The sequence below is a fragment of the Mesitornis unicolor genome, unplaced genomic scaffold (genome assembly GCF_000695765.1).
Source record: "Mesitornis unicolor isolate BGI_N332 unplaced genomic scaffold, ASM69576v1 scaffold8408, whole genome shotgun sequence".
Classification (NCBI taxonomy): domain Eukaryota; kingdom Metazoa; phylum Chordata; class Aves; order Mesitornithiformes; family Mesitornithidae; genus Mesitornis; species Mesitornis unicolor.
The window spans coordinates 1-22,331 of NW_010203799.1; the positions used below are offsets into that span (position 1 = coordinate 1).

Sequence of the window (22,331 nt, forward strand, 5' to 3'; positions counted from 1 at the left end):
ATATATATATATATAGAATGGTGGCAATTTTGTCGTCTTTTCTCAGCAGGAGCTCCTTTGCAATTGTAATTTCTGCTGAACGCAGTGCATCCTTTGTGGATTGTTAGATTTATATTTTTTTTTTGATTGCAAAACACTCACAGCCCAATGTGAAAGATCCAGAGCTGCAATATGACTGTCTCTTCATAAGCGCTCGTGGGTTGTCCGGTAGCAGCTGGTGTATCACCATCTAAATTGAGGGCACATCTTTTACCTCTAGGCACATGGGTCTGTGCCAGGGAGAGCCACGCTCGGGCTCCCCTGCACTGAAGCACTCCTGCTTGCTATTGCATGCTCTTTGTTGAAATATCTGCGGATAAAAGCGCTTGTGGTTGAAGAGCACCTGTCTGTAGTTGGAAATTGGAAAAAAGAGTTTGTTTTTATGTATAAATAAACATAAAATCAGTTGGCCTCAGATGTCAGTTCTCTTTCATTTCCCTGTGTGAGAAATGACAAGCTTGTGTTGAGCGAGAGGGATCCCTACACTGAAGTGGCATCGTTCCTCTTAAAGAGGAGCCAAGAAGCCTACTTGGCTATTTAATAATCTCCTATTCTGCCACAGTCTCACTGCCTCTGCTGAGAGCCAGAGAAATTGTTCCATAATGTTTTCTGTTAATTCCTGTCTTTCTTTCCTTGGGGAAAATCCAAGTGTCACTCTTGTTGCTGTCTGTGTGCTCAGGGAACAAACTTTGCATTGATTAATATTATCACTGACTAATGCAAAAGGAGTTACACTTTCTACTTCTGAAAATGATCTGCAGTTCATAGAATTTCTTTGTCTGGCATTGTGTGCTCTCCAGTCCTTTCCAGTTCTCCTTGCCAAAATGGAAAATGCATTTTTCAAGCCCTCGACATGCTCCAGCAGTCCTAAGACTTGTAAGTGGCCCTTGTGTCCTGCCATTTAATTTTTACATAGGCATTGTTATGTGTTCTTAAAGCACCATTAGTTCCAGATCTCTCAGGGATGCATCCACGCAGTCCTGTCCATTGGTCTCGGAGAGACCAAGCCAATGTGGCACCAGATTCAGCTCTTTGCATCTGGCATTGCTGCGGCGCTCAGAGAGTCGTTCTTCCGGAGTTGTTTCACGTATCTGTAATAAATAGAGCCAGCTTTGTAGTTAAAAATAATTTGGTTTTATATGGATGTTCATTTTTCTCTAGCTTCCGAAACTCAATAGTCGGGGCTGAAGCACGATGTAGCTTTGTACAGTGAGATATGGAAGAGGATGTGTGTAGTTACTCAGTTGGCTGGTGAGAGAATGAAGTCATTAGCAAAAGGCAGCACTCTGCTGTCAAGTCTTCTATCACAGCAACTGCACTCTATCACCGTAATTATATTTTTCAAAGGCAAATGATAGCTTTAAGAATTCTTCCTTTGGTACATCGTTTACAGGAGCAGTGAGGTTCATGTTTGTCAGTCGAAGACAAATCTCGTCAGAGGCGAAGGACAGGAGAGTCTCATCCATTATGTTCATTCCCTTTTCTCTGGAGGTGTTTATTGGGTAGAAATACAGCGAACCATAGAGTCATGTGAATAGGCTTCCTCACCAATGGAGTATTTTGTGGGCAAAGTTGCTGTCAGGGCTTCTGCCCCAAGGAGACCCACTGATGTGTAGCGCTGAGGGACCGCCAGAGCCACGACAGGGAGAGCGGCAGAGCCTTGCTCCTGAGTGGTGGTGCTCCGCTGTTCTCAGCCACCCCGAGCAGATTTAATTTTGTTGTTCTTTGAGGTAGAGAAATGCAGATTGTGTGAAATTTGGGGGGTGGCAAGAGCTTAGCCGAGTCATCTGCAAATCCAGTTTCTTATATCCAGAAAAAATGTGCTCTTTTTTATGCGTCTTAGCGCAAGTACATCAATAACATTCGTACTTTCAACTTGTAACATGTGTTATTATTTGGCATTCTGTTTAATGATCACTGACCTTGAGAGATTCATCCCACAAACCTGCCAAAATCCCAGCTACAGTACAGGTGTACTGTCTGTTTTTATTAAACATTTCTGTCTTCACGTCAAGTAAAATTTGGTATTCAAAATTATTGGTGTTCAGCTATTGATGGATTTTTTTTCTTCTTCTTTTCTTCCACATCCTTTGCTTCTCCAGGTATGAAGATGAATAATGCAGACCACTGGTTTCAATGATGCTGGGCTTTTGTAACTGGATTCATTAAGGAATACAAAGAAAATTCTTACCGGGATCGATAATGGTGTCTTCTGGCTGCAGAATGCAAAGTTTTTGGTTTCTGCTCATTATCAGCTTCCTGCAGTGTACTGAAGGTAAGCTTTAGTTTATCCTTTACTGGAGTTTGCAGATGAGATGAATGGTCTGTACGATTAATTTCTGTTAGAGGACTTGAAGTTTTAGGATGTCAAATTAAAAGTAACTGTAACATGTTCTAGATTCAATTTATATGATTCAAATTATTCGCTTTTTTAATGAAAAAAGACTGTATTTTCTTGGTTTTGACACAGTGTGGTGTGTTGAAACTGAAAGGCAGTGTTCAGGCAACCCAAGTGACAGTATTAATATCCTTGATTGGTAGGTGCCTTACTTTTGGATTCTTCCTGTTTATTCTTCTTTTTCCTGTTCTCATTGTGCAGCCATTCAGAAGCAATGTATAGATAAGTTAAATGTGATTTAAAATAACTGTGCAGTGCAAATGAAATACCTGTTTTGCTTTTCTGATTTGGCTGGCTGAAAATAAAATGGCAAATGCTTCATTAACATTAAAACTATGCAAGTTAAATTTCAGGAAATAAAACTCAGAGTGCATACAGGTATAGCATCTACTTTAAAATATTTCTGCTTTCTTAAGAAAGGAAAAATACTTCTGCTATCAAGTACAGTCTTTTAAAATAGCTTTAAGATCTTTAAGAGAAGCGGAAGAAAAAAGCTTTTTAAAAACAGTGGTATCATCTATTCTTTATCTGTTTTTCTTCATAAACACTATTTTATCTGCCTTCCCAGCTGTTCTTGTGTCCCTTTTAATTAGTAATAGACAGAGAAACACAAATGAATGATCAGGAAAACATGGTTTATGAATTTTTAATTATGAATATTTATACAGAACTTGAGGCTATTTCTGGGAGTAATCATTTTGATTGACTAGATTGCAGGTGAAAAGCCTGGTTTAGCAGTAAAGTAGCACCTCCATGCCTTCTTACATTATTCAGTAATCTGCCTGTAATATATAGGCTTCCTTGGTGCATCTGTGGCGTGATCTCACCATCTTTTAAAGCAGACATGTACCTTACCCTGTCAAAATCCTTGGAATTTTAAGGCTAATTTTTCAGAGATACTTCAGGAAAGCTGCTTTGCCTCCCCCTCTTTTCTTTCCCAAATCTTTACAAACAAAAAGGATCTAGTGCCCAAAAATGGCAGAACCCAAGGTTAAAAAATTCAATATTGTGTGCGTTCTTGTTCACTGCGTAATTTCCTAAGCGCTTATTCTAGACTGAGACTCAGATCCTGGTGTTGCACTGACAGACAAGCTTTGCTAAAATGGGCTGTTCATACGTATGTGTGAACATCCACATACAGCAGGGAGCGCGCCGTAGGAGTCTTCACGAACGTTTCCGAACATGGGGAAGTCTCATTTTAAAAGCTTACGAAGCTTTGACAGTCACTTTCCTCTCCCTCCCCTCTATCTTCTTAAATATTGCCAGGATATATTAGAAAACTGGTGTTTCCCACAACACACAGCGGAGCTTGGATGGTTTCATCATTGAAGGAATTTCAGATTTGGTGGCCGCTGTTCTCTTGGTGTCTGTTGAGTCTGTGGGCTTGGGTAGAATCTCACTGTTATAGGAAAGTAAGCGCTAACAGCTGGAAGGTAAAATGCTTTTCAGCCTCTCTCAGGTAAGGAAGATAAATGCCTATTAGGAGAATGGAATTATAAATCTTACAACTGGCTGGTAATACCTTGTGTTAATTATAAATGCACTTACACTGCAAAAGTGGTTGCACTAGCTGAAACCAAAGGTGTGGGAAGTAGAGACATCTATTTAGGTTTTTTTCAGACCTTTTAAAAAATCTAAGGATTTTGTAATTATTTCAAATCACTATCGAGTACTTTACAAAGATTCACAAGAGTGCTTGCAGTTTAGTGCTGTGTGGTGGTTGAAAACATTTGAAAACAGGACGAAAAGCAGACAACTTTACTTTCTTTGGTTTGGTTACAGCAGCAAACAGCATGTGGCGAAGTGTGTTTTATCTGCTGAGTTTGGAAAGGAAGAAGTCAATTGAGAACTTCTGCAGATTGCGTTTTTGCCATTTGCAGAAAGCTAATTTTCATTGTCGTCTGTAATATTTCAAGTTCATTTTGTTCTGTCCCTGATTTTTTTGCTTTTAGTAGCCAGTAGCAATCTTTTGATGCTTCAGTTGTGAATTTACTTTTTTAAAGTCCATACAAGAGCTGCTTTTTCAGCTAAAAGAAACAGGGAAGGAAATTGGGAGCAGATAACAGAATCATACCAAATTAATTGTAAATTCTTAAAATAAATGAAATATTGTGGCTCTGTATACTGGAAATGAATATTAATATAGAGTTGGCTTCCAGCCACAGAAACAAAATGAATACCGCATTATTACACTTTCTCACAAGATTACATTGCCTTCTGCTTCAGTAATAAGAGATGCCAAGTGTAACGTGCTTTAGTAGCACTTCATGCCTGGAAGTATGAACATGAACAAAGGTTAAAATAAGAGCATCTAACTTTTGCTAGAAATAAGAAAATCTTTAATTCTCTCACTTGGAACTTAGAGGTTTGTGTAGAAATCTTAAGTGTGTAGGGAGTAGGTGAGGGTGATGAAACCTGGCTGAATTCCCTGCTGGTTTATTTTAATGTTTCTGTACAGTTAAACAGAGCGAGAGAGAGCGGGGAAAAAAGATCCCAGCTATGGACAAGTGACTCATTTGTTCATCTAATGAAACATTTTCCAATCAAGATAAAGACTTCATTACTCTCACAGTGCTTTAACTTTAACTCACCAGGGAATTGGCAAGTAGGCACAGTTATATGAAGGCTGCAATTTTATTTAGTGTCACCTGTCCAAACAGGAATTATATCTTCAGTTAAGAAGGGCTTGGCTTTGCTTTGTTTTTCCTGGTTAGCGCAGTCCAGGTGGGGTTGCTTTTGAAGCAGTCGGTTCCTTCAGGTAAAATGAGCCTGGAACAGGCGAGTGCTGGCAGCTGGAGGGGAAACCGCACCGAGTTATTATCCACTGCTGCTACATTGATCAACAACAGGTCAATATTGTTGTGTAGGGCTTTGAAAAACGTTGCTACTACTATCAACGGCAAGCATTGTAGCCCTAAATAAGGAAAAGATGAGAGGCAGCAAATAGGAATGAAAAGCAGAATATTAATGTAATCTCCGAAGATATTTGTCAGTCCCCTTTTCTAGCATATTCTACTATAGATATGTCTTTAAAACGACAATTTTATTTCAAAAGATGGACTGAAAGAGCTCCCTTGGAGACTGGTTTGAGTCGGAGTTAGCAGGTAGCTGTGTGAAGCCTGGCCCCGCACCATGGCTGCTGCCTGGGGAGATGGGAGCTTCCACAGGGGTGCATCCCCATCCCACGCCATCCCAGATCCCTGGTCTCATGAAAGGAGGAGGTTTGTGTTCCTCTCAGTCCCATGCAGTTGTGTGCTTCTTCTTTCCTTATCTGTTTCCTACAAGCTGTAGGAAAGGAATTACTTTTGACACCAACTCTATCTTTTTTCTATTTTTTTTTCCTTCCTAATGAGGTGAAATCATCCAACAACTTAAAAATTATCTGAGAAAATACAGAAAGTCAGAGAGTGAGATCACACATGCCTTGTTTCCATAGCAAAGCAGAGTAAAAAGCTTATTACACATATTATTGGTTTCTCTTCAAGCAAGTTAAGGCAGATACACTAATATGCATATGAAAAAAAGATGTTTTCGGACTCTACAAGGTTTGGTACTTTAAGCTTTATCTTGTTCATGAAGTCCACCTTTTCAACTAGCGTTGGATGCCTTTTGTTTTTATTGCCTTCTGCTGCTTGGGAAGCACTGAAATAATTTTCTTTGCTTACGTTTTATTTTAATCAAGGCTTAATATAATTTTAATTCATTTTGTTACGAATTATTATCTATGCTTTGTCCAAAGGAAGAAGCATCATGCTTTCATTATCTCTTTAATTCTGTTTTCCTAAACGGCATTAATGTTGTTAAAAAAAAATCCAGCCTGTCTTTGCTTCTGAATGTACATTTTAATTAACATTATACCGAGAAATATAAATTTCTGTAAATTCCACTTATGCCAGCCAAGGAGCTGAGTGTTCAATTGGAAGCAGTTCTAAGAGTAAATCCAATGTTAGTGAATTTACTAAAGAAAACACATACTAAATACAGATCGTGTTCATTGGGCTGCTACAAAGGTATTTGCTATTTCAGTGTATTCCTTCAGATCTTCAGCCTCCTGTCAAGGCACTCAGAGTATCTAAGGCATATGGCACGGTACTCAACAAGCTGTGGAAGCACGTTGTTTTTACTACACATATACTAGGAAGTATTAGTAAGATTTTGCCCAGGATAAAGATTCAAAAAAATCTTGTACCCTGGACTTGAGAAGAAATCAACTTGTGTTAATTAGCGGATTTAAGTTCTGCAAGGGGTGAAACCCATTACAGAGCCACGCAAGAGCAAATAGGAGCACTAATTTAATTTCTAGCCAGGGAATTTATCACAGTAAGAGCTCGGTGAAGCACAGAGTCAGTAGGCAACTACTTGGTTTAACAGAGGTCACGAAGCATCCAGCAGCACACCCTGTGTACTAAGGCCAGCCAGTTGTTGCCCACCCTTTGGAGGGTCTCTCCAATAAGCCTTTCAATACTATCTTCATTTTTACCATTTGTACTTAATGTGTTTTATCATTCTTTAGCAAATGTGTTTTCTTAACTGGTTAATGTGGATTATGCAGAAGAAAATATCAGTGGGAAGGGAGCAATTGGGTTTCTGCAAAATGCGACTGCTGCACCGAGTCCCGTTTTCTTTCCTGGAAGAGCAGCCATTTGTCACTGGGGTATCATGGTGCATTCTTATCTGGGACATGTCCTTTTCCTTTTCTCAGGGAGGTGTAGGCCTAAGGTATCTTCTAAAAAGGAAGTTATCTAAACAGTGAGACTAAACTTCTTCTTAAAGTGGAGTGTCAGTTAAACTCTTCAAGTGCATTTCCAGATAATAGAGGCTGCCTGGAAAACCCAAGGATTCTTTCATATGTTCCGCGAGCAGTGAGGTCTGCAGGATTCTGTGCTGTAACATTACATTTTTGAAAGCAAAAATGTACTATTTTAAAATGTAGAACAACTATGTGGGAGAATGCATCAAGAGCCATTTTAAATACTTACTAACATTTATATGAGAATTTGCTAAGAAATGCTAATGTAAGGGTCTTACAATTTAAGCAAAGAAGAAAATACAGACGTGTAATTACTGTGAGATGAATAACAGCGTTACTATTTCGATATGCTGTCTTCTTCCTCAGTTACTTGAAAACACTCTCCTTTTTGAAGGGGTGATTTTGCATTTCTTGAGCTCTGTGTTCAGAAGCAAAGGACCCTGTAACGTGTAAAACTGTAGTAGCGCGGTGTGTTGTGCTAAGGGCAGATGTCATATTTTCAGAGCCCTCGAAGCTATTACTTCAGTTTGCCATCCTTTGTTGCCATAACTGTGGTGGGTCTCAATGGGTGAGGGGAGCCGGGCAGCTGACCACTGCAGTGAGAGGGGATTGACTTAACCCTCAGCTAACCTGCACTGACACCGTTGTCCAAGGGGCTTTGCTGTTATTAAATATGAATCTGAGTATATTTTACAGTAGTTTATTACAGTAAGGTACTTTCACAAGAACACAGTAGCAAAATTTGGACATGTATGTGTTTTAAAAAAAGAATAAGCTTCGTTAGTACTCTATTACTAAACATATATGTAATTTTTTTAAATAACTGTATTTTTAAAGTATGTAATTATTTTAATTTCTGGTTTATGTCACGTGGAAGAATACTGTTTGTCTTAGTAAGAAGGTTTTTTTATATAGCTTTAACAACGTTGTCTTTCTTTATGTTGTACTTTTAGGTCACAGTGTAAAATGGAAGTATAAGTGCCTGAAGCATCTGATATCAGTGAATGCCTCAGCACTGGCTTTCTTATTACATTTAGCGTCCTTATGATCAGATTATAAAAATTATCATAAAGTATAATGATTTTAGATTTAATATTCTTTGCCAAGTTTTACAAGCACATAATGGGTTTTATACTTGCAAACAGATCCATTGATGTTCATGGTCTACCTCTGTGAGTAAATGGTACAGAAAAGTAATGCATTTTATGCTAATTGTGTGTTGTATGGATGTCTTGATAGCAGCAAGCGTGTGTAGGATGAAGGCACTACAGGAAAAGGACTTATGAATAGAGCTCTAATAGATGTGTCATGTATGTGCCTGCTTCTGTGTGTGTGATCACAGTCCAAGATGTGCTGTGTGAGGAAGAGGAGATAAAACCATTCACAGGGAGTTCTTGGCTTGTTGTCTGTCCATATTTTCATCATCAATGCACTTAATAGCGTAGGAGCCTCCAAGATGTTGTTATGCAGTTGTATATATAGTAACCTTCATGGAGGAGACACTTCAAAATGGACTGTCCTTTTACAGTGGATAATTAGTGTCATATTTACTCATCAACATTGGTTGGTTAGAAGAACATTTGTAGTTGTTTCCTCTTACTATTATTATTATTTTATTATATGACTGTGCTTGGGTAATATGGCTCTAGAGCAGCTTTTCATTGTATTATGCTCTGTCCAAGTATAAAATCAGAAGGGAAGATAAGGAAATAAAGCACACACTTTATAGTAGTGCATAGTAAAGGTTTGCGAATGATTTTGTTGTGCTTTCAGTTTCTCATGGTACTCACTATGTGCCTGTGTTGGTAGGATCACACTGCAGGTTTCTGATTTCTTACCGCTCAAATTGGATAACATTTCATTCTGTCAAAGCTGGCTTGGCTCCAGTTTTACTCATTCCTATAGACAGTACTACTGTATCTGTTGATGGTTGTTTGGATTGACATTTTGAATCGGATGCGTGAATGCTGGATATTTTTCCCATCGTTGTTCACTTTTTTTCAGGAATGCTGAATTGTTTAAAATTTGAACACAGGATAAATTTTGTATGGGTTCTGTAAATGAGCTGCACCTCAAACCCAAACACATCATATGATAAATTTAATATTTATATATTATATATTTGATATTTATTTGTATTTATATACTTTTATAAATACAATAAATTTCCTGATAGATAGGAGCTGAAAAAAATCCTTTTGCTTGAAGGTGTCCCAAATTCCTGCCTTTCCAGAAAGAGTCTCAAACTGCTCCAGTGATTTTTAAAACCCAACTGTGCTAAAGCTCTTTGTGTTTCTGTAATCTCTCTCCTGGCTTTCTTTTGAAGGGTAAGGAAATAGAGTTGTATGAATGTTAGCTCTGTTTGTGGGTCCTTCTTTCAACCAGGGAGACTCATCCATGTCCTGTGACAGTAAGGTAACCCCTGTAAGCGTTTGGGAGCACATGGGCAGCGAGGGGAGGATTCCCTGCTTCTTCCTCCTGAGCTTGGACCAGTCCAGGTCATTGGGAATACTTCAGTCTTCTTGTTTTCTCAACTTACAGTAGTATAATGATCACTGATGTTTTCTGGGTGTATAAAACGTGTGTGGAGGAGAGTAGCTGGGAAGCAAAATGATTTTTTTTCCATCCGTTGCCTGAGCAACACATACATGTGAGAAACCCAGAGGGACCACATAACTTTCAGTTGTTGGATGCAGCACTTGGCAAGTTTTATGAGGGATCTTGATGAGGGAAGGAGAGCTGGCTTTTGTGTTCTCCCCTGGCGGGGATGTTGATGTCTCTCTCAGGAGTTTAGGTAGTTTTGTTCTGCTCCAGCAGAAAGTACAATTAATGCAAGGTGCTGTTTGAGCAATTTCCCTCTTAAATTTGAGTTCAGTAATTCATTTAGGAAACCTGAGAGGAAGTTGATACTGAAACCACATTCTCCTATCTCCTGCCTTTTTAGTTGGAAAAAGAAAGAGAAATGTTTGTTTTTTTGAGACTTCAGTGCTATTTTCTATCACTTATGTTTTAACCATCTTCCTCCTGAGCTGCAGTCGGATTTGCCCGTTCTGCACTGATCCTTTTGACTACGCATGTGACTTGATCTGCCTTCCTCAGTGTTTCACTGTAATTTCCTATTTCTCCCCACTGAGCTGCCCCAGTTCTTTTCTCCAGCATGGGCTTGCAGACTGCCTTTAATATTTTGTCTATTTTTTTTATTTATAAAATGTTACTTTTAAGAATAAAGTTGCAATTTATTCTGCGCCGTTGTTAACATTTACCATTGAAAGTCTACTGGAAAAATGTGGGTTTGTGGCTTAGAACTGATCGTGCTTTTTAGTGGCTGAAGACAAATATGCTTTTAGTAAACAAAAACGAACAGTTTGCTGCTTATGCTTTTGCATCATTTAATTTGCAACAGATGAAGCTGGCATGCGTGAAGAGTGAAGCATGGAAAGTACTAGAGGGCAAACGGGTGGTTTGTGATGTGGATTATTACCCGTAAAGATGGCTAGAGTCCACAAAACATCACTTCATGTATTAATGTACCAGCTGGAAAAAAAAATTAAATATATCAGCATAGGATATCGTGCATAAACTGGTTGGTTTAGGCCTTCAATTCTAATCCTGCTCAATAATAAAAAACTTTAAATCTGCTATATCTTTTTACTAGTGTAGAGAGAGATATATATGTATCTGTCTCTTCATATATATAAAAAGCATGCTGTGCAAGTACATTTTTAAAAATTCAGAATACGAAAGTCTGGAAGTTATCCATATGTAAACTGTCTTGAAGGATTTATAATATACAGTCTTTTGTTCTGCAGTCTAAACTAAGTGTCGACAGAAAAACGATCAAGAAACGCATCTAACCACCAGTGGTTTTCTTCACCAGTTACACTGTAATCTAGTAATAGAACAATTACTTTGTTACATGTATTATATATAACCGTATAACAACTAATTTGCTGTATAAATTATTTTTACTTCCACTCTGTTAAATCAGCAGACTCCTAACTCAGTCCTGGCAACAACTCCAGTTCTAATATGCAATGTTACCTCTTTGATGTATTATTTTCTAGCTCATGGATTTGTTATGGATCCATTTTAACAGCATTTCTGTGTTGCCTTCTTTTTACAAAAGGTTTTTTGGATTATAGAGACAGACTTTCTGAATATTTGCTATTAAAAGTTTGTTGTTGTGGTAATGCCATTTGTAACAGGCTCAGTGATTCTAGCTTTATGTACTTCAAAGCCTCATCTGTTCCCATGCTTTTTAATTCCTTTTTCATTTGGCTGATTTTAAAAATAAAAATAATCTAGTGACAGTAACAGGGAAAAACTTGGCTGAAGAAAATCTTTGGTCAAGGAATGAATGATTGTTACCTGACCAAAATTTAGTCTCTTGATTCTGTTTCCATTTGGAGTAAGGAACAAGATTGTAACAGGGGAGGGGAAAAAAAAGAAAAAGGTGCGATTAAAAGCATTCAAAGTTGTTAAGCAACAATAAAACCCTGTAACCATTTAAATGACAGCAGCTGACTATTTGAATTAACTTTGTGTTTGGCTTAATTTGGGGTCCTAATTATTCCTAACTTACGTGAGTAGATTTCAATTATACAATACTGCAGGGATTTGTAGCTAAGGCAACTAAAGGAATCACTTTACATAAAGTACTTTTGTTCAACTGATTAGGCAGGTTAAAATGGATTGATAGAAAATGGGAACCCTTTTCTGATAAGGCCCAATGAACTGTTTCCAATGACACTATGAAGCAATAACACCAGGAAAGGTCATCACTGAGGATTTTAGAGAATTTTTATGCATCATGTTTGTATCTTGATGCGGCGTTAGTTAACCGATCACAAGCAGTGATTCTCATTAGTTTAACAACAGGTCTGTCAATAAAAAGGCAGTTCATATTTTTGTGGTACCTTAGTTTGATCTTCATGAGGTGACTTTTCCTAGAAGCTTGTGATCTAAAAATTTAGTTCTTAAAAAGACTGGGTTTTATATATTTATCGACTGATGTCAGGTAACCATTTAAATGGTCAAAACATACCATGTTTACTGCATGATACTTCCTATTTTAGACATGGAAACACAACTCTTATCTCCAGTATCCCATTTATCTAAAATTGCTGTTACAAGAAAATAATTCTCAATTATGCTACCTCCTTAGAAAACCTGGGGGAATTGTAGGTGAAGGAGGTATTGGAATAAAAGGCCCTGGAATCAATTTCCATTTGTATTATGCACAGAAATGTATACTCTTCATTTGGGAATTCATTTCTTTTAACAAATTACCTGCATAGTTTGAGCTTAAAACCAGGTATTTAAATATAGATGTACATAAATATATTTAAGTGTATATATGCCCAGCTAAAATTCAGTTTTTATTCTTTGAGCATTTATAAAGTCATGCTTCCTCAATTACATCTGCAGCATAGCATAGCATCTCCTCTTGGTGATGGCAGGCTAAAATTCCTGGACTTAGAATGCTTATTTGGGGTTTCTTTCTGGGTTTTTCACACTCACCCTTTTTGGTTTCCTCAAGCAGAGTAGTGAAGGTTACAGGAATTCTTATTCTGCTGACTCAGGAGAACAGACAACACGAGAGCACATCTGCAATGTGAACTGATAAGTCTGTTTTTAGAGCTGTCAGATGTGCCCGTGTCATTGGAATATACACCTAGGCCTTATATTCAGAGACTTCAAGAGAAGCACTGCAGTGGTTTGCTGTGGATGTTGTGTTTAGGAGGTCAGAACTGGAAGTAGCTCTAATGAGGTCAATGTAAGGCTTTGATGCTCTTTAAAGGGAGGAAAAAACCACCTACGGGGCGTATGCTTAAACAGTGTAACAGTAATTTCTAAATTAGTTCCCAAATAAATACTTTAAAAAATATATATAACTTCACATAATATTAGGTCCACACGCATCTCTTCTCTCCCCCCTTAGAAATTCCAGTTTTCTGTGGAAAAGACCTATCTTTGATCCTATGTCTGCTGTTCCCATATTAACACCGCACACTTTCAATTAGTACTGCTGACAAGTTGTTTAGGAAAGTCTCTGGAGCATGTGAAGATGTGCACAGCTTCCCCGTGTCAGGTGTTTGCTTTCTAAAGTGAAAGTATTAAGATTTAATTACCAGAAGATGTTTGCAGTGGGCCGGGTGCCTTTGGAAGGCCGTCAAGGGCAAGGCTGCTGGTGCCTGGGCACAGGAGGGCATCGGCGCCTGCCCTGGGAGCCAATGCCACGGCTTAAGTAGAATTAAAAAACAGTGAGATTTGTGTGTCCACTGGAGCTTGGGAACCCGCTGTGCCAAGTGAATGGGCATTTTATTTTCAGGAGGGAAAACGAGTCTAAAATGTGTCATTCTGTGTTATAATCTTGTACCAGTTTGACTCATAACAAGATCAGTGCTACTCTGTGGTTCTCTGTCTGTCTGGAGCCTGAATCTCCTTGATTTAGTTATAGAGGTGGTGAAGGGTATCCCAAATTGTCTGCAGGTGTTCGAAAGTGGAAATAAGAAGGCTGTCTTTGTGGCTTTATAAGGGCGGGTTTGGGTAGATGTCAGAGTTGCATCCGGTTTGTGCTCTGAAGAGGGAAACAAGATGTTTCCAAAGGACTCATTTCCCAGATGGGCTGGTCCTTTCACAGGTGCTTCAGGGATTCTAAGATGACACTTCTACAGGAGCTGTGAATTGCCTCATTGTATCTTGGTCCTAGTTGAGACTTTTTCCTTCCACTGGTAGTCAGCATTTGAAGCTTCAGAGGAAAGTTCCAAAATACTGAAATGCACAAAGTAGCCTGCTTACAGCGGACATTTCTTAATTATCCATTGCCATGGAGTCCCAGTAGATTGATCCCAACTCATTGCTTAATTAAATACTTATTATAATATCCTGAGTTATATCTTTAGGGTTTGGAATGCATTACTGCGATCCTGAATCTCCTCGTCTTTTGTAGACTGTGCATTTTGAAGACATTATCCTAGAGCACATTTCTCCATCTCTCTCCCCTCTCCCCATTTCCAGATCATTGAAGGAGTACAGTGAGTAACACAGTTGCCTTGTAAACTTTGACATCCTGTTTCTCTCCCCCCATCCTCTCCATTATCCGTTTCTGATGATCCGTGCCACCTTGCAAGCCTCAGCTGTGCAGAGGAAATCGTGCGGCTTCTCTGCATTGTTTTCCTTAGCCGTAGTTAGTCACCTCGTGCAGAAAACTCACAAAAGTAGGCTTCCTACTTTTGTTGTTCTTAAAGGATTTCTGGTTATGAAATAATTGGAAAATATTTTGGAAAAACACCTGTGAGTTTAAGATGCGCCCAGAACATAAGCATGGAAAAATACACCGCAGAGTCAGGAGGTGAAAATAGTAATCTTTTACAAGTTTACACTTTATATAGGGATACAAGTCGTGGTGCAGACACTTTTCTTTAATTTTGCAGCACAGTTATAAATTTTGCTATATCTAATTGCAGCAAACTTTTCCTGCTCAGCAGATTTTTCTTCTTGCTGAGCAAGTAGTGTGTTGATATGAATGATGCTTGGATATATAAACTTGGTTTATGGATGTTTAAGGGCTTATAATTTTCTCTTTAAAGTCAAACTTAATTTTAAAATCTTTTAATGAAAAGATTTTATGGCCAACACATGCCCCATGAGACAAGGAGGAAGTTACAGATGGTCCAGAGGAGAGGGTCTGCTTCATACATAAAAGCTTCATGTCAGCATTTCAGCAGAGCATTTTCTTCGGGTATCTCTGTTATCACTGACACTTTCGCATTGACAAGCATATGGATGTAGTGCTGAATGTGTAAATTGAAATGATCACATCTAGCATTTCCCTCTACCAGGTGCCAGCTTGCTGCTGCAGCTCTGCAGTAATGTTGAAGGAGGAGTGCTAGGAATAGTCTCATTTGCTAATTACCCCTTATCTCCAGTCCGTAGTCCTTGGGCAAACAGCTTACCCAGGTGTTTTTGAGAACACCTATCTGGACAGTGCAGGATTGCAGGTGGTCCTGTGGTGACAGCGGAGTGCGCAGAACATGTGAGAAATCTCCATCCATCTGTGTGTTTGGGGGCTTTTTTAAGCCTTCAGTGAAGAGCAGAAGACAAATTTGCGAGGATTTTTCTGTCTTGATAAAATTTGTCAGTGTGAAAAGCAGAAGACTGCTGTTCCTCAGCCCAAGAAAAATGTGTGCGTGTGTTCGTGAATGTTAATGCGGGGGGTTTTTTGATAGCAAACCTGATCGTCCTGTCCTGTGATTTTAGCAGAGAGGGAAGTACACACATGCCAGTAAGAGTTCTGCAAGGACCTGCAAGTTAAAATAAATAAATGTGGTGGTTTAAGGAAGTGGTAGAGTCTAAATTGCCTTTCAGTGCGCTTTTTCCAGGATCCAGTTTAACAGGATTATACAATTTTGCTAATACCACTTTGATCTGTCGTTTATACAAAGAGGCAGGCTTTCTGAAGCGTTTGCCTTACATGTTCTTTTTGGGCTAGACTTAATCACTTACAGAACTGATAATATTTTCTCATTCTTTAAGAATTCATATTACAGTCTTATGCTTAATATGTCTGTGGTTTGAGTAGAGAATGGTGAAAGGAGCCTTTTAATTCATAATCCAGTAATTCAGACAGCTAAATTATTCCTCCCTTTACCTGATATTTATTAAAATGAATCAAAGAGACTGCAGCAGTGTTGATGTCATCCAGTTGCCTTTTTAGGTTTCTTTAGTGCTGTTTACAGAATAACTACATTCCTTCCCATGAATAAGTGTAACATCTGTTTCTTTACAATTTCTCCTTGCATTTTTCCACACAGTTTTCATTCTCAGGCATTCTGTACAGTCCAACATTCACTTTGTTCACTTGAACCTCTCGGTTATGTATGTATGCCCAAGACAGTTTTATTAGTAGTTGCACCTTCGTGCTTCTTTTATTTCTTGCCTCTAGTTTGCAAGTTAATATTTACTAGCATTCGGAATTCATTATATAGCAACTTGTTAATTAAAAAAAGAAAAAGCATAACAAAAACACAAAAAAACCCAGAAACAAACAAAACCAAGGAAAAAAACCTAAACCACAACAACCCAAAGCAAATAAGATGGCTGACAATGCCTTTGTTCTGAACCAAAAAACTCAGACCGGAGTTGGAAATCCTGAACAAGAAAATCTAGTTACTAATGATGCACTCTTTAAAACCAGTTACCAAGAGTTAGTAAATATTTTAACACAGAGTTAATCAATAGTTACAGAATCTAGCAAACCAACAGGATGTTTTTTAACTAGCTTGAAAATTACTTGTAACATCTCTTGATGTACTCATGTTGAGCTCACGCTGATAATTTGTGTTTAAAATAGTTGTCTTAAGTGTATTCAAAAACCATCAGTATCAATCCCAAAGCCTATTTTAAAGCATCCCAGGTTGTTCCCGAAGTTAATTCTCATATGGTTCTGTGAAAACAAATGTATGCGTATCTCCATCTTCCTCTCTTTCATTTCTTCTATAACCTTATTTGGTTTGCAGTGTTACTGCAAGAAAACAAGGAGGTTGTGTTTCAACAGCTAGAAAAAATTGCCATTTCATTTCTCTTTGAGTAGGAGTAAAACAGATCAAGGTAATAACTCCAGTTAATACACGAGGCAAGCTGGCATTTATGGGTGTATTTCTGAATGTGTTAGTGCCTAACTTCCGTTTCAGTCGGGGGAATTAGGTGCTTTAAAAACCTTAAATACAGCACTTCATAAGAATTCTCGCTTAACCGCACGGGAGCGTTCCCACCTTGAACCGCCACCACCACCGCCCATCCGCTGGTTCATTCCTCTTCCCTGCTCCTCCGTCTCCTGCTTCAGTTTCTGGAAAAGAAAATGTGATTTTGATAGTAGAAGTGAACAGCTACGTGCATCCATTGGGTTTTGTCTCTCCCCTGCTAAAACCTGGTCTTATATTAGCAAACTGGTTCTAAGTAAATTTCCTAATTAGGGGAAAAAATACACTTAAAATGACAGAACATTTTAAAGAGAAAAAGAAGTAGCTTGGACGCTTGGGGAGGTGTGCAGTAAAGTGTAGCACAGCTCTCCATTGCTGAACTGTTAACTTCTAGTGCTAACATTTCTTCATTTTATAAATGAGTAGATAATGAAAGGAAAGGTCAAGTTACTTGCCCAAAAATACAGAGGGAGTAAACAGTGGAACTCTGATGAGCGTTCAGAGGTCCCTTCCTCTCAAACAAAGGATGCTAAAGGAAACATTATTTTAAAACTAATTAATTCACTTACAGTCAAGTCATTTCCTCTGGCATCTGTTGCATAAAATACATGTTCATAGATGAAGAGTTTTGACTAAAAACTCAGCAGGTACCAAAAGAATAGTTATATATTTATCTTTTTGTGGGGAAACTATCCTGAATGAGTCTGGAATAATACCTGAGCAGTTACTGTCTGCAGATCAGGCTTCCTTAAAAATCAGTGGGCAGGTTTTGATGTAATGGGTTACATCTTCTCTTCTCTCTTCTCTTCTCTTCATATCTAAACTATTGTCAATGTATATTTCTGGTAGTGCCAATCTAAAGTAAAATAAATAGTCATGATAATTGGATCCAGCTCCCTAAAATTAATTTAAACTTTCTCCATGTGCTTAACCTGTATTGTTTTTTCTCCCTGAGTTTGTAGGTGGCAATTCAGCAAGCTCACAGAACAATTAACTTCTCAAAGAATTTTTTCAATCAATTAACTCTAATTAAAATCTAAATCTAAATCTGATTCTGGAGGTAAAAACGTCTGGCTAATTCGTGAAGACTGGAGTTTACTTGAAATGCAACAGCAGCAGTGGCCTGTTTGCTTCGTGGGACTTAAAATGGGTATCCCAGTTTCTTGAGGAGTGCAGTCCTAGCAGTGGTCTGGGTGTTGATGGGACGTGGAGGAGAACACAGGGCCACCCTCTTCTGTGGCACTGCAGTTTTATGATGGATCAGATTAATTCTGAAACTCTTTCCTCAGCCTCTCATTGATGTCCCTGTTTTTACAAAACTTGGGTTTTCTGTCCCAAGAGCCAGGTGCTGTTGATGCGCTTAGAGATGGAGGCAAATGCTTCATTGTAGGTGCAGGCTGTAGGTTCTTAGGTGTTATGAAAAGTGTTTGTGGATGCCATTAGGCATTTTATCCGCATTTTAGGTGCCTAAAATCTAGTCATGGGAGACTGACAGTGGTGTTCGCCAGCTTTTGTTTCTGCTGAAGTGCAATAACATGAGGGAAATAGGTAAATATCAAAGACCTAGTAGCATCTTGCACCTAGGAATTTATTTCAGGGCTCTGAATAACACCTCACCTTGTTCAAGGGGTCACTTCTTTAGGCGGCTCCTAGACCAGGAAAAACGAGATTTTTCAGAGAATACCTCCAGGCCAGGTAAGGCCCCAGCCCTTGTAACTCTGATTTTTCTTATAATGGCTTCCCCAACCCAGGCATAAATGGACATCTGGAAAACTGATCTGTTCATCCTGCAATAGCCTGAGCGGAGCCACATCAGCCATTTCTTGTCTTTCTAGTATTTGTTGTGGCTGTTTCATAAGTTTTACTGTGAGATTTATGAGCTCAACTGGGATTGATCATGTAGAAACAAACTGGATTCACAGAAAACTGGACACTTTCACAAAAACATGATTTTTTTGTTTCCCCTTTCCACAGCTTATGATAGAAAAGTGTGCCTCCAAATGAAACAAATGAGAAATATTTGTAGTGAATTATTTTCTCTTGGAAAAATAAAAGAGTGTGATTTTAAGAGTAATGTTTATGTCATCATATGTTAAACACTAATTCTTGAAAGTGTTCAAAGAAAACTTCAATGTGTCCTGTTAAGCACATTCAATTTCTGTATCCTGTAATTCAGATTTACTGTTGATCTTTAGTACTGTACTGCGTTATGTTGTATAACTGATTATTTGAGGAATAGTTTTGTTTATTTACCAGCTTTTATGCTAGCGTGCATGTTTCTTCTGGATGAGCTTAAAACATTAAGATTGCTTTCACACATTATTTTTGTAGAGAATATATATATGTGTGTGTGTGTATATACATGGGGAGGTAGAGTTTGAGCTATAGAAACAAACTCTTCCATTGTTTTCATCATACTCCTATTTCCTGTGGTCAACATATAATTTCCTTTGTATGCCAGTGATCAAAGAGTATTTAAACACAATATTGAGCAGTACAATTCTATTTCTAATTTGAAGTATAGTTGTTACTATTCTCAAGTATCTTCTCATGATTTGGTATTCACATGGCAAGCTCTTGGTGCCAAGGCTTGGCATTCTTTACGTACAGGGTGCCCCTCAGAAGGCAGTAGATTCCCTTGGGACATGTAGGAAGTATTTAAAACAATTCAAAAAGAAAATCTCGCTGTTATTTTAATTTATTCTTTCGCCTCTTAACACAGTGTCTTTTCTGTTATTGAAGCTTAATGGATACAAATCTGAGCAAAGAAACTGGTTGTTACAATGGTAGCAGAAATAAAAGTTTGCCATGGTTGCTGTTTTTCTTTAGATTCAGCATTTTGTAGTGACAAGACTCCCAGACTGATACACAAAGCAGGGATGGACAGTGATGTGGAAAGGCATCCTAGATGCTAGCCATGTTACTTTTATGTTGCATGTGACCTCCATAAAACAGTAAAAAGAGGCATTAGGTAAAAAGTAAGCTATGCATATGCTGAACACACCTAAGTATGTAAGATTTGCAATCTGGAGTTTTACATTATGGTAAGTCTTGAATCTTATTTGAATGAAATCTGATTCCCTAGTGCAAGGAGAGTGGTGTCCTACTTAATTGCCTTTTTAAAAAATAAATTTTTACTCCAGAAAGCAGGAGGGAACAGTACAGATTTCCACAGCCATATTTGATATGAGTAGTGCTGGAAATTGTGGAAGGCAGAGATGCCTGATAGGAGACTGAGATACTACACTTTGATCGAAGGGAGAAGAAGGTAGCCCTGAGCAAGTGCTGTGAGCAGCCCTGGGGGGACTCCATCTTTAACAAAGGAACAGAGGAAATGTAGCTGCGAGTAACTCTCTGAAGCAAGTGAGCTATGGGTAGAGGAGGAGCTCGAAAACCTGCCAAGTGAACCAAGACAGTGCGAGAGCGAGGGAGGATTTCCTTGGGAAGCAAGCTCTACAATATTGCTTTCGTACTTTAACTCTTCCCAATTTTGTAATCGAGAGTGTGACCCTTTTACACTTCTCATTTTTTGAAAAACTGTTTATCTACCTAACATGTAAAGGGAGAGCCCAGGCCATCAGATGGGCAGCAGAGGGGTACGTTTCCTGCTAAGCTGCTATTGTCAGCCTGGCAAGAGGTTTGGGAGAGTCGGGCAGGGGGAAGATGCTCCCCTGACTGATGCCCGGCAGGCAGCAAGGCGTCCCCTTTGACCAGAGGAAGATAGCAGCAAGGCAAGATGTTCCTAGGGTGGGACGAAGAAAACACTCCTTATGCAGGAAAACTTGCAACCCCTTAGTCCAAATAGTAGTGCCCGAGGGATGTCTGTGATGAGTAATACTGCAGCTCCTCACATGGAACACTAAAATGATGAAAAACAAATGTTGTACAGATTTTCTAGTTAATTTTCTGGTCAATTTTTGTGAGGTTGAAAATATTTGGAAGGTGTCTGAGGGAGAAAAGCCTCTAGTCACACACTCCAGGTTTCTCCGCAGTGATGTGCTTGAGTGGGATTGATGCAACAAAAAGCCCAGACAAAAACATGGAGCCGTATGACCATAGTGTACTTTCAAACAAAAAGTAAAAACAACAGAATTAGCTAGCACTACAATTAAAAGATTTACCTTTAAATAATAATTCCTTGAGAGATCTGAACCCTCTCAGTTCCTTATCATCTGCAGGAGTTTCGTTTTCTTTCTGACTTCCCTTCAGCTGTTGTTCTCTATTTCTGGCTTGTCTACAATTGAAAACAAGAAGTTTGTGGAACTCACTTGTTGATCTCTTTCTTTTGCTGAGTTTCCCTTTGGGGCAATTCTTAATCTCCCAGAAGCATCAAAGCATTCGAGTTAATGTTGGTTTAGTGGCCACTCAGGATAAGAGAGCCCGATCTTTATCTCTAGCCATGTTCTTGTATCTCTTCCCGCCCCCCTCCTTCATCCAGGAGGATTGTGGATTTCTGGAAAGGTTTGGAGTTGAGGCTGCAGATGTGTTCAGCTGGTAGTCTGTGCCTCCCACCATCCTTCCCTATTTTATTGCCAATTCAAACAACACTTTCCAGATTTTCTTAATGAAATTCAGTTCACCTCACTCAGCCTAACGTGAGTAGTAGACGGATGTATTAATTTAACCTAGAAACTCGATCTGTGAGTTATCTCGGATCTGTCAGCCTAGGTGCTTGTTGGGACTTGGATCCAAGTTGCACGAATGGCAATTTCTTGCCAGAAATGTTAACTACAGTCTCTAGGCATAGCTAGCATTGTCGAAATAGGAAAGAATTAAGTTGTCTCATTACTCTTTGCTTTGCAGAGGTGAGAAGTATGTCAGCACCTTCCACAATGAGTAGAAGTATTTCAGATTAGGTATATTTTTTTCTTCTTACTTCAAATTAATTTCTTCCCCAGGTGTTTATTGTTTTTTGTCGTCTTCGCCTGTTTAAGACTCCCGGTGAAATAAATAAGAAGCTGTGCTGTGCAGCTGGGAACAGTGCTTGGCCCTTTGGAAGTGTTTTGCTGTAGGGTCTCTACTGCTGTGGTACAAGTCTCATAAACTGGCATAGCTGCTCTGCATTTTAAACCAGAAGAGAACTGAAAAAAAATAAAATAAAAAAAGACATGACTATAAAGTTTTTTCATCTGTATGGAAAGTGTGGTTCACTCATTAACATTGTTAATGCAGTCAGAAAGGCAAGAACCTGGCTGAAACAAAGATAGGTATCAGTAAAACTCAAAATAATTGGCATCAAGGTAGTAAAAGAAGATCGTCACTGAGATAGTTTAGTTTTAAAAACAAGGTATCAAAGTTTTTCAAAAGTTGTGATTTTTCTTTTGACATAATTATATACACGGTACCAGCATTTCAGTGAAGACGACGTTTCCTGAAACAAAACACACCGTTCACAGTGGCTGGTGGAAACTCAGCTCTCGAAATATTCTGACTTCAGCAG

The 22,331-nt window shown here is 38.7% G+C and overlaps 1 protein-coding gene across 1 annotated transcript in view; it reads left to right on the forward strand.

The window, feature by feature from the left end:
• Positions 1-2,142: 2,142 nt before the first annotated feature.
• LOC104545663 (latrophilin-2-like) overlaps positions 2,143-22,331 on the forward strand; it is a gene marked incomplete at its 3' end in the record, with an annotated part of 114,924 nt that continues 94,735 nt past the window's right edge. Inside the window, 1 exon segment of the mRNA XM_010190851.1 lies at positions 2,143-2,314. Coding sequence (XP_010189153.1) covers positions 2,242-2,314 — 73 coding nt within the window.